This window comes from Anabrus simplex, chromosome 2, assembly GCF_040414725.1.
Source record: "Anabrus simplex isolate iqAnaSimp1 chromosome 2, ASM4041472v1, whole genome shotgun sequence".
Classification (NCBI taxonomy): Eukaryota; Metazoa; Arthropoda; class Insecta; order Orthoptera; family Tettigoniidae; genus Anabrus; species Anabrus simplex.
The window spans coordinates 575,896,089-575,909,781 of record NC_090266.1 but is presented as its reverse complement, the minus strand read 5'-3'; the positions used below and the strand labels follow the sequence as shown (position 1 = coordinate 575,909,781).

At 38.6% G+C, this 13,693-nt stretch overlaps 1 protein-coding gene across 1 annotated transcript in view; it reads right to left on the bottom strand.

The window, feature by feature from the left end:
* LOC136864232 (pyrimidodiazepine synthase) overlaps nt 1-13,069 on the bottom strand; it is a 100,009-nt gene extending 86,940 nt beyond the window's left edge. The window contains exons 1-2 of the mRNA XM_067140963.2: nt 12,923-13,069; nt 12,688-12,793 (exon numbers count right to left, since the gene is read on the bottom strand). Of these exons, the coding sequence (XP_066997064.1) occupies nt 12,688-12,793; nt 12,923-12,947 (131 nt within the window). The 5' untranslated portion in view covers nt 12,948-13,069. The remainder of the gene's footprint in view (nt 1-12,687; nt 12,794-12,922) is intronic.
* Nucleotides 13,070-13,693: the final 624 nt, after the last annotated feature.

The window sequence follows — 13,693 nt, the reverse complement described above, 5'->3', positions numbered from 1 at the left end:
TAGGTTGTTATAGGGTTTGTCTTATTTTCAGAGTCATTAATATAATACTGAATACAGATGTATGCGTCGAAAACGAAATTCCGTATAATATGATTAAAACAGTTTAAATGAAAGAAATATCTGTCTACCCCCTTACTTAGTTCACGCTTCGCCACTGGTGGCAAGGCCAGGAATCGAACCCGGGCCTGCTTGGGGTGGCAGCTAATCACGCTAGTCAGGTAGTTTTACCCCTAAATTTTCTTTCATTGAATAATCCTTTAGGCGGAGTCGTATTTGCCATATGACAGCAACACAACACATTTTTATCCAAGATGATCTGAACTTTAACATTTAAACACTGACGAGTAAGAACCATTATTGTTATGACGGTAAGGCCAAAGTATGAAGTGTTACCTGAGCAATGAAAAGTTCAATATATTTACTCAAAATACTTCTCTCTCACTGAATTTTTATTTAAAATGTTCTTTTTTGCCATTTGTTTTATGTCGCACCAACACAGATACGTCTTATGGCAACGGTGGGATAGGAAAGGGCTAGGAGTGGGAAGGAATCTGCCGTGGCCTTAATTAAAGCACAGCCTGAAGTGAAAATGGGAAATCATAGAAAACTATCTTCAGGGCTGCCGACAGTGGGGTTCGAACCCACTATCTCCGGGATGCAATCTCACAGCTCCGCGCCCCTAACCGCATGGCCAACTCGCCCGGTATTTAAAATTCTAGTGAGAGGTATGAGTGAAATGTAATCGAACTATATATATATTGAAATTTAAATTTAAACATGTTTGAGTCAAAATATTTATGTTATGCATAGGCCTACAACGAATATAGGAAAAAGTAAGACTTCTGTTTTGTCCAGCCCCCTTCCTGAAAGCAGCACTTGAAGAATTTAAAAATTCTAATTGAACAGCGACTCTTAATCTCAAGATTAACATCGGAAGACAAAAGTATTGTGGCAAGTTCTGTTATGTACCTAAATGCCATGATAAATCAATTACTATTATTCCTCACAGTTAAGGAACGTCAGCTGGACTACTCCATCTCTCCGTAGTTTCATTTCACGACATTATTTTGGCAAATATCTACGAAAGTAACCTTTAGGATTAAAATTTTTAACAGTTATAACCTATGTAACATTCTCTACAACTCTAAATTACAAATAATCAGCAATCAAAGTCAGTATCTTTTCCATAAAGAAGTATTTATTTCTACTGATAATAGTTAGGCCGCCAGCGCCATGCGTCGAGCTGTGTAACTACTCTGATTACAGTGCGTGGACCTGATTGTTAAGGCCGGTAAGGAGCTAGCTATTCTGCCGTCACCGAGAGAATCGAATCTGATGTAAACAAAGAACATTGTGTATCCACATGTGTCCATCCGCGGCCTGAACGCTTATTGGAAAATCACTGGGCTACTTCCGAGCGCATGGCAGGAACCATGTGGGCAGTCTTGAAACTGTCGTTACTTCGCTTGATTGCAGATATTATATCAGAGTTAGCTCTACATAGACTGTTGCTGGATACCACAAATGTCAACATGTAGTTAACACGCAATTGTGATGCGGACTACGAGACAAATTAGAGTATACTCACTGTCCGCAAGAAATAAACAACAATCGAATGGCAAATGACATCTGGACATTTAACATATTAGAAAAGAAAAGTAGATTTGAACCGAAATGTAAATACGTAATAAATCAATCACAGCAGCACATGTAAGTTAAACTTCACACATTTAATATTTCAATAAAATAAAATTCTAGAGGGGAACTTACAGCATACAAAAGGCAATATTAAAAAAAGTGCAGTACTTTACCTAATCAGAATCTGATAAAGGTCGAACTCCTTCCAAGTCGGCGCTTCTTCGATTTCCCACGTGTTGTTACAAATCCTTGGTGCAGCCGTTCGCTGTGCGCGGAATTAATGCTCCACTCCGAAACATCAGTGAACTCTGATGTCAACTTCGCAATATCATTTAAAGCTAAAGTCAGGTATTTTTCACAAAATATATGAAACACATTCAATACAATTGTCTTCTCGCCGCTTTTCAAAAGTTTCCCTTTGCGATGCTTAACGAACTCAACCCGGTGATCCATACTGCACAAGAACAAGTATTGTCTCACTCACTCATTCACTGTATCTGCTTGCTTCCCATGCTCACAGCTTAAGAATGTCGGGTCAAGCATGAGCGTATATGTTCCTGATGTACAATTTGAAATGCTTGTTTATATTAAATAATAATGAGTACAAATAGTATTTTTTATATTTTTCTGACTTAAATTATCTGGGGAATTATATTTCAGACATTTTTCATCTAGGATCGCATTAGCCATGATGTAGCTAAAGAACTAGTTTCAAGTCTCCGCATAGGTGTACCACGGCAGCAATAACCAATAAACATTAACCCAAGCACGTGCTTATGTTTACATCACGACTGGTTCTCTGGGTGAAATCTGTATAGAGCGACGCATCAAGTCGGGCGGGGTGTGAAAATACCATTTCAACACACCACTAGGAGCGCTTTATGTAAAGAAACAAAAGACACTCGCTGCCAAATACGTTCAGAAATCTCACAGAAATGTGTTAATTTGTCTTCAACAATTGTTTCGTAACAAATGTTAGAAATGTGTTCGTGAAACAGGGCACTTTTAAACTAAGTGTTAAAATAATAACAATTGTTAGTTAACATTTGTTCAGTAAAATTTAACACAGAGTTGAAGAAACCGGTCCTCAGTACGTGCCAGTTAATTGAAAAATTCTACGAGAGGGATACACAGTTATGTTTATGTTTCATAGATATGGAGAAGGCATAGACACGAGTGCTGAGGGAAAGGATGTTCGCCATACAGCGGGAGTATGGGATTAGGGGTAGATTATTACAAGCAATCAAATACATTTATATTGACAATCAGGTGCCTGTTCCACAAACGAAGTTTGCAACTTTTCAGCTTTGGACTTTTCACTCTTCGATTCTTGCAAAGTGCAAAGTCCTTCTGTTCCACCATGATCTTGGTTTTACTCTTCAACTTCCTCGCAAAGTGAAAAGTCTTAGCGAATGAGTGATCCGATCAAGTTTATTCTATGTGCAAACTGTATAATACTCCACGATTTTAATGCTTTATTTTTTGCAGCGAACTTGACAGTATAATTGTGTTACCGGTAGTTTTAAAGTTTTGATCATGGGAAAGAAAGATGATTACAAGAAGATGGCCGTGTTATAAGTTGTCAAGGAGAAACGGGACATCCTTTACGGCAACTTTAAAAATAACCTCTCAAATGATGGCAAGCATCAATATTAACGAGTACAGTCAACACAACTACACACAGAAGGAAATTCACCCTTCATTGGAAATACCATCACTATATTATGTGTATTATCAGACTAACATACTATCTTAGGAAATATTACATTTGCTATAACATCTACAACTTAGGTAACAGCTCCGCAAATAATTGATTTTGATGTCCCATGCATTGCTGCCACACCATGCAGCCGGGCACCATTTCCTAACCAATGTAAGCATGGAGGAATTTGTTGTTTTTCGCAAAGGGATTGACTTCTTTTTGTTGCATGTTTCAATAAATGACCGATCATTTCACGAATATAGTCTGTCTGTGTTGGGGTAATACGAAAACACTCATGAAATTCTGTCTAAGTGAGGTTATGGAAATGAATCCTGTCTGTGTATTGTCTCTTGCTGGATTCTTCATCACTGTCCTCACTTGATAAAAAAAGCTCTCATTGTAACATGTTTATATCACTAAACCAAATTCTATGCCGAGAAACTAGTGTACATACTTGTTAATGAACAAATGAAAAGGGAATCATCTCTTTGGAAGGTTTTTGAAATCTTTTTACTTCATTTCTTTGCACTTTGCATTTTTGTACCAATGGAGGAACATAACATACTTGAAAAGTGAAAAGATTCCTAACTTTTCACTTTGCAAGCTAAATCTGAAAAGTGATGGTGGAACAAAATCTGAACTGAAGAAAAGTTGCGAAGTTTGTTTGTGGAACAGGCCCCATGCTGCAATGAGAATTGATGGTAGAATGGAATTCGTGGTTCAATATCCTCACGGGGGTTAGACGAGGCAGTAATCATTAATTTTTGGTGTTCATAGTTTACATGGATCAACTACTGAAAGGTTGAAAGTGGCAGGGAGGGATTCAATTAGGTGGAAAATTAATAAGCAGTTTGGCCTATGCTGACGACTTTGTCTTAATGGCAGATTATGCTGAAAACCTGTAATCTAATATCTTGGAACTTGAAAATGGTGCAATGAGTATGATATGTAAATTAGCCTTTCCAAGACTAAAGCAATGTCAGTAGGTAGGTAACCTAAGAGAATTGAATGTCAGGTTGGGAATACAAAGCTGGAACAGGTAAATTATTTCAAGTGGCTAGGATGTATATTCTCTAGGGATGGTAGTATAGTAAGCGAGATTGAATCAAGATGCAGCAAAGCTAATGCAGTGAGTTTTCAGTGGCAATCAAGAGTATCCTGTGAGAAGGAAGACAGCTCCAGGGCTAAAATATCTTTACACCAGGCTGTTTCCAGACTAACTTTGCTTTATGGAGAGTGAAACCTGGGTGGACTCAGGATATCTTATTCAAAAATCAGAAGTAATAGACATGAAAGTAATGAGAATGATCACTGGTACAAACAGGTGGGAACAACAGCAGGATGGTACTCTCAATGAGGAGATAAAGGCCAAGTTAGGAATGAACACTATTGAAGAACCTGTATGCATAAACCAGCTTCAGAGGTGGGGTCATGTGAGGTGAATGGAGGAGGGTAGTTTACCTAGGGAAATAATTGATTCTCTCACGGAGGGTGAGAGAAGTACAGGGAAACGAACACTACTATGGTCAGACTCTGTTTTTAATGATTTAAGAGTTATAGAAGTAAACGAGGCCACAGACCTCTTTACAAATAGAGGATTGTGAAAGCATTTAGTAAATTCACAGAGGCTTGCAGATTGAGCGCTGAAAGGCATAACAATCTACAATGAAGACGTATGCATGCAAGATTCACAAATTAGAACCTTATTGGCATAAAACACAAAGGTGTGTTGGAATTTTCTAATTTAGTTCCAAGGGAAAAGGTTAGTTAAAACCAAAGTACCAGGGCCCTAATTATAACATACACATCATAAAATATTAATGCCCCAAACACCAAGCACGTGGCTGCACGGTTCAGGAGATGGTGGTTTTGAACCCCACTGTTAGCAGTGCTAAAAATGGTTTTTCTGTGGTTTCCTATTTTCACACCAGGCAAATGATGGGGGCAGCACCTTAATTAAGGCCATGGTCAATCCTTTCAACTCCTAGCCCTTCCTTGTCCCATCATCGCCATAAGACCTGTCTGTGTTGATGCAATTTGAAGTAAACAGTATTGCCACACATACGGGATAATAGCTGCAAACACGAGATCTGATAGTATGCCTGTGGAAAATATCTTACAATATTAGGTGTAAGTCTACTTTTTTTTTTTTTTTTTGCTAGGGGCTTTACGTCGCACCGACACAGATAGGTCTTATGGCGACGATGGGATGGGAAAGGCCTAGGAGTTGGAAGGAAGCGGCCGTGGCCTTAATTAAGGTACAGCCCTAGCATTTGCCTGGTGTGAAAATGGGAAACCACGGAAAACCATCTTCAGGGCTGCCGATAGTGGGATTCGAACCTACTATCTCCCGGATGCAAGCTCACAGCCGCGCGCCTCTACGCGCACGGCCAACTCACCCGGTGTGTAAGTCTACTGGGTCATCGGATGAAAAAGAATTCATTACTGTCAACCAGGGTTATTATGGCCACAGGGGTGATGATTAAAGGCAAAAACTAGTACTAATGTACTAAGAACATATTTAGGAGTAGGCTAGTGTGTTCAAGAAAAAAAGAGAAATCTGCCCGGAATTGAGAAAAAATACAAAAATTCAGAAATTTATTTAAACAGGTTAATTATCATTGTAATTCATACTGCACTAACTGCAGCATGGGCAAATTTTACTGTAATTCATAACTCTTCCGTAACGGCCATAATATTGCTCGAAGGTTATCATTAGTGACAGTTAAGACTCTGGTTCCCCGGAAAAAACTGTTAGTGACAGAGTTCAGTTAGGCTGTGCAGAAACCTAATAATTACTGTCAGTGTCAAAATTACTGATGCGGAGGGTTGTAGTTCAGTTATTATGAGTTTTGACTTGACGTTTGAGCGCTGCCTTTTGGCAGAGGGTAAGTGAATTACTCAACAGCCAATCGCAGGCAACTGATCGGTCAGAGCACGTTACAGTGTTCTCGCCAGAAATTTTTGTCAGCCAGGTGGCAGGAATGAGTAGCCGAGTGGGAAATACTATGTAAAAAATGAATATGATAAAATTTCAATGTATTCCCTTCAAGGTATTAACAATAATATCGGACAGGTAAAAACTAACCGCAGAATTGAACTATTTTAGTGTTATAATGACGAACAAGACATAACAGATTATTCTGAACTGCTCGTTCATAATCATGTAACTCCCGGGCTTAGCATTCGGTTGCTGTAGAGGGTGGTGGTGGAGATTACTGTTTTAAAAGGAAGTACAATTAGGCAATCATCCTCTATTAATATTAATCAGAGAGAAAAAATGGAAGGGGTTCGACATTTCAAAAAATTAAGGTATCAGCCAAAAAAGACGAGGGGCATGCAGGCCGTGAAAGTGAAAGACTCGCTAGGCCTTGGGACCTAATACGTTAGGATCTGAAAAGAACAAGAGTTGACCAATGGAGGTCAGATAACGTGGATGAAAGTGAGGAGCCTGGCACAAGTAAGTGGAAGCAATGCCAGGACGCAGCTAAGGGCCCTATGGCCACCAAACCATGCTTTCAAGAGCCCCTGTGGCCCCTTTCAATCGCCCCTTACGACAGGCAGGGAATATGGTTGGCTTTATACCCACCGTACCCAAGGGGAAATGCCAATGAGTCTGTGACGTCCCGCTGAATCAAATGCTTACAAGCGATTTCACGCTAATCCAGACACCGCTCGTGGACGACACTACAAGACAGTCAAGTTAAACGTTTACACTCTGATGTAACTGATGCAATTATGCTGAGAATAATGAAGGCTTATTATATAAACTGTTTTACAGTAGTTACTTCTTAATTTGGAGCACCCAGTGACTCAGATATGTATTAATATTATGTAACTAGCACATATCTAGGTTAGGTTACCCGGGCGATCTGTATAAAAGGCTGGGCGGTGCGCCCATTAAAAGGGTTCTAGGGAGAACACTGCGTTAGATTCCAGTTCCAATTAGCAGTGTTGTTGGACTGTTGTTTACTGTAACCACGTACTATCAGCTGCGTGTTGTACTGTGCTCAATTCTTTTGGCAGTCTTTGTGCTACGTTGTTCGTTTATATTTCGTAGTGTAGAGTTTATAAATTTATTATTTAGTATCTTTTAATAGTATAGCATGTTATATTGTAGTGAATAGTGTGTAACAAGGTACAATAGTGATCTAGTTTATATAGTAGCTTAGTTTAATATTTCGTTCGGTAGTTATATAGTAGGTTAATTTTAGGCCCGTGTGTGAATTCAATATTCTGTCATGTCGATGCCTACATCTAAGGATGAAGCTCCCAAGAGAAGAAAGCCCTTCGGACGCGGTACTCTACTAAGGAGCCAGGCCCGGGAAACTGTTTGCAATGTTAGGGAGTATTTCAAGAAGGAGAACGATAACAACGTATCTCTCTTGCCTGTTGCGAAAGCAGTTCAGAGAACAGCTGATGCAGCCAAAATGAACAGGAGCACAGTTATAAGCATAGAAAAGGAGAAGTACTCTGCCAAGGACTAGACAGCGGGGCTGTCCAAACTTGAAACTCCAAGGAAGAAGAGGAATAAGCCTAAATCGGTAATGGAATTACACTGTTTTCAACAAGATGCGATTCGTAGGCATATTAACGCCTATTACTGTAGGAAGGAATACCCTATTCTTGAGAAATTGCATCATTCTCTTGAAAACAGTGAACTTTTCAGTGGGAGCAATTCTTCTCTTAGAAAAGTACTTAAAAATCTGGGTTTTAGGTGCAAGAAGTTTCAACAGGCAAGGAGTGCTCATGGAGAGAAGCGATATCGTGACGTGGCGGTGCAGATTTCTGAGAGAGATTATCGACGAGAATTTTTATTCTATTGTATGGTTGGATGAAACTTGGGTTAATGCTTCTCATTCCCAGAGCAAAGGCTGGACAGATGATTCAGTAGAAGGCACTATGCCAGTACCTGTTGGGAAGGGGGGCAGAGTTATAATGATTCACGTCAGTACTTCGCAAGGTTTTGTGCCAAATTGCTTGTATGTGTTCCATTTAAGAAAACCGGAGATTACCACGAGGAAATGAATAGTGGCACATTCCAAAAATGGTCTGAGGAAAGCCTGCTGAGCAAATTGCTTGAAAAGAGCATTATCATAGACCACACCCATTATCATCCCGTCATTCTTGACCAAGCTCCAACAATGGTGACTAGAAAGAACAAGTTGAAGTGGTTGAAGGAACGCAATATTTCGGTTTGCGATGACATGAGGAAGGGGGATCTCATTCATCTTTTGAAACAAAGCAAGCCTCAGTGCCCAGTTTATGTGGTGGATACCCAGGAGGCATGGGCATAAAGTTGTTTGCCTTCCACCATACCACTGCTATTTGGGCCCTAGTGAAGGATTATGTAGCTGACAATAACAGACTTAACAGCTTTGGAAGTTGAAAGAAATTTTCAAAGGCGTAGGCCGTATAAGTGCGGAGGACTGGAGCAATTTTGAGAGACGCGAAATCCGAGATGATTAAAGCTAGGGTGAAAGAAAGTCTCGCAGACGATTATGTTGAAGACTTTATCTATTTAGGGTCAGGCGAGAGTGAAACCTCAACAGACGATGACAACGCCCATATTGACTCAGAAATGAGTCATGTGTTCCTTTTGTAGGATTATTTCCTTCCTTAGGGAAAATCGAATATAACAGGAACGCGAACTCTTCTACATAGTGAGTAGAAATTTAATTTTCTCACGTTTTATCTATTGAGCATTGACATTTTTATCTTGTAGCCTTATCCTAAAATGTGTCGTGTATTATTGCTCATCTTATGTGAATTATGTATGTTGCTACAAAGAATAATTGATTATGGGCATATTCCAGTATATACATTTCCATTTGTGTTGTGTATCGTAAATCAGCTGTTTGTATGCGTAGCAGTTTGGCACCACCGTCTGACTTCCGGTTAACTGTCAAGTCAAAACTCATAAAAACTGAAATATAGTTTACTGTTGGTGACAAAATTACTAATAATGATAGCCTAGTTAAGGTTACTGTTCGTGATAAAATACCAATAGTGACTGGTTAAATTCTGGTTTACCAGACAGCAAAGTCAGTGTTGGAGTTATGAGTTCGGGCAGGGAATATCGCCACTTGCAGAGGCAATGCTCCGTGCCGTAGGATACCTGGGTGGAAGAGTACAGGCAGAGTGTGACGTTAATATTGTTACGGCACCAATTATCCTTTCAGTTAGGTTTTAACCATAGTCACCCCAGTAGACAGTACTTTAGCTTCAAGAGATGAAAGAAGAGACCAAAAAAAAAATATATATATATATACATATATATATTTAACGAAGTAAACATAGGCCGAAAATTGGTCATTTGAGTTACTTTGTGTATTGTCAATAAAATTATTAAATATGAAATAAATTTTAATCCTTTAGGCCTACACAAACTTTCAGAACTGCAGCCTGTTGATGCATGGATGGCTTGTTCTCCCAACCTCACCCCACATGAACTTCTTGCGTGGAAGCACCGGAAAGCCTTGTGTATGAGACTGCAATTGAAACAGAGGAAGAGCTCACAATTAATGTATGCAGCTGCATACTCTCAGTAGCACCTGACTGGAGTTTTCAAATGTATACAACAGACAACAGAACGTCAACACAGAGTTTGTATTGAAGCAAAGATTGAACTTTTGAACAGTTTTTGTATAAGATTACAGTTAAATAGAAATATTTAAAATCTTCATACTTCGTGTTTTAAGTACCAGTATCTTCAATCAAGGCCTAGTGTTGTTCGTTAAACATCAGTGGCTCAAAATTGTAAAAGAGGGCTATTCACATAATTGGGAGTGTTTTCTCTAAAGACTCATTGTAAACCTCTCTACTGAACTTTCCATTAAAACTGTAATCGATGTATTTGGGCATAAGCTATTACTTTACATAGAAAGCAAGTCTATCAATGATTTAACTTGTCAGAATATCATATCACTCATGGGCTGCAATATCGGCACAACTCAATAAATATGAATTTGGAGTTAATGCACTCTCCAGCATTGCAGATTTAAGTCTTCCTTCCAGCAACAATAGCAGCATACCTTTTATTTCACCAACAAATGGCAGAAATGCTCCTGTTGCATTCTCTGCTTTCTTGTTTACATTGGGTGCAATACTGGTGCTTCTCAGTTCGCACCTAGAGGGCAGCAGTCATGTAGTGCATTCTCTTCGTCAATAACAACACACTATAAGGTGTGCATTATTGTTTGCAATCCAGTACAAACTTTGAACTCATTTATTTCAGAACTTGTTTTATTTTATTTTTGGCTGTACCACTACTGTAGCCCACGAGTGATATATTTATGCAATACTAGACATTCATATCAGATCGATTTACCCAGGTGCAGTCTGTACAGAACTTAGAAATCTTATACCATTTTAGATATAAAACTTTTTAATAAAATACACTATCTGAAGAATAAAACTTTATAATAAAATTTGATGTGAATTTCAAAACCTACCATTAAAATTCTTCTGCAAATAGTCGTTGGTCAATTCATGGTATTTCACACAGGCTTGAACTCATCTGATTATAATTTATGACCGAGCTGGATAGCTGCAGTCGCTTAAGTGCGGCCAATATCCAGTGTTCGGGAGATAGTGGGTTCGAACCCCACAGTCGGCAGCACTGAAGATGGTTTTCCGTGGTTTCCCATTTTCACACCAGGCTGTACCTTAATTAAAGCCACGGCCGCATCCTTCCCGCTTCTAGCCCCTTCCTATCCCATAAGACAATGTCCGTAGATAAGACAGTGCCTGCGCGACGTAAAACAACTTGAATATATATATATATATATATATATAATTTATGGAACCACATTTCAATGTATAATGGCTAGTCCACACCTAAGTTAGTAAAACTTTCACACCAGAAAAGCTGTTCGTGAGGTTACGATGTATAGGGTCAGGAAGAATAGACGCAAAGTGTGACAAAGAAAAATATTAGAAAAGCATTTAGAATTAAGTTAGGAGAGAACATGTATGTCAGAATGTTTAATTCATGATGCAGGAGGCTTTCAAAATGTTCTTGAGAATGCCCCCACACGACTTTCAGTTCTTGTTGACAGTAATTGGTCCTGAAATTGCAAGAAATTATACAGATTATCAGAAAGCTGGCTCCACTAACTACAGGTTGACATTTCACTTATATACCTACAGTACGCGAACCTTTTCTTGAGCCCTGAGCTCCATAGTGCTGAATGGGAACTAGGGCACAAAAGAGGTTCACGTACTATATCTACAGAATCAAAAAAACAATTTCAGTTATGCCTGGAGTATTTGAAGCTTTATACAACAATGTCAAGTAATTAGAAAAGGTAAAAAAATAAAGAAAGTCTTCTTTTAACCTAGTAAGGATAGTATTATTTTGATGATATACAAGTGACAGCTCGGAGCAAAGTTGGAAATGAAACTACATTAGAACACAGCTAAAAAATAACATACAGAATTAATAATACTGTATATTAGAACTTTCGCTTACAGTTTGATAGTCAATTTTTTTTAAGAAATAATAATTCATCGTACTGCGCGCTATGAAAGTGCGTCCTTGCGCACCGTAATGTTAACGAAAACACGAAAAGTTCCATTCACAAAAGTTACAATAGTGTTGAGGAACACACTATTTTATTTATTAACATACAAAAATGTTTATGATCATTGTTTATTGACAAAGTTAACGAAAACATCTTGATGTGGACGCACCTTAAGCCACTTTTGTAAACATTATTATGGGGCACTTGTTATTGTTTTGAATGTTATTTTCTATAATCTCGTGGGCAAAGCTACTGCATGTAACTGCTTGATGCTGAATAAATAACTTTAGTTAGCTCTAACAACACAACAGCTTATCTTATAACAAGTCGGACTTAACCAATCCAGACCAATGGTTTTATCCATCCCAATGATCTTGTAAAGTTTTCTACTTTCAACGTTGGCAGCCTTGTATTGTGACTAACAAGCATGTGTGGCCTCTGTGACACCGGTCGAGCCGAGCAATGTTGTATTGCTAAGTTCTATGACATCACCCGAGCCGCGCCATGTTGGGAGCTCTCCGTGAACGGTCTACAAAATTTTATCCTTTGCTCACACTAAGGTTAATGGATAACTGCCCCGGCACAAAGACGACAATAATCCTGGGCAAGAAAATGAATACACCTGACATGCAATTTCACAAAAACAAAAATTTTTGTTAATGTTATATCTCCAACAGATCAAAATAACTAAAATGACTAAATAATGTTTCATTTTGCCCACCTGTGCCTTTTGTAATTAATCAAGAAAAAAATAAACATAACTTGTATACATTCGTTACATGTCTGTAATGTAAAATTTACAAAAAGCAGGACACAACTTACGGTATCTTTTTAGCATCCAGCACTAAATGGACACGTTGGGCGTACGGACAAAAACGCATACTATAGAGTCGCAGCTTCCCCTTTTCCAGCGGAGGATTTACCGAACCTTGAAAGACATAATAGGTATACAAACCACAATACACAATGAACATGAAACAGCATACGACTCAGTAAAGAGGAAATGCACAGCAGTGTCCACAGCAAAAGTAAAACACACCGCTGGCACTTCACTTACCTTTTCCGAGATGTTTCACACTCATATTTCACCGAACGGTCTAGTCACGAAAATGTCAGCACTGGTGTTGACAAGAAAGGCAACCTCAACACGTCAGCTGCGAGAGCAGATCTTTATCGAAGTGCGGAAAACAAAGCAGAACCGGTAATATTTATAGCTTTCCTTACAATCAAAGAGTATACAGCACGTCCAAGATTATACAGATCGTTGCAAAAGGACAGAATACCTACGACCGAATGTTAACCATGATGAAAGAAAAATGTATTTGTAGACAGAAACAATAATGCCTCCCCAAATTGGGCATAATTGAAAATGGAATTAAAAATTATTAGTTCTGGTCGTATTTAACCGTCCTCATGTCACAGAATTTTTAATTTAATAATCAGGATACAGAGACATATCTTATTATTTTACCTAATCCACGTTAATTAATACCACAGTTTCCACAGGGATCTAAGGTGGGGCCTTCAATGTTTCTGTAATTTATAAATGATTCAAGCGTTAATGTCAATTCTGACACTGAATGTGAAATAGGCCTAATAATCAATCTCGATAAAACTAAATATATGAACTTTCAAAAGACACATAATAAGACCACTTTAACCTGTTAGTGTCTTAAGTAATAAAGATTGAAGTGATAGAAATCTGCTTGTGTAACATACCAATGATTCATAGGTCATAGACATGAGGTACTCATATAAATTACGAAAATAGGAAGTTAAACTCCATGAGCTACCTAATGCGAATTAGGAAAACGGTAACTATTCTTCA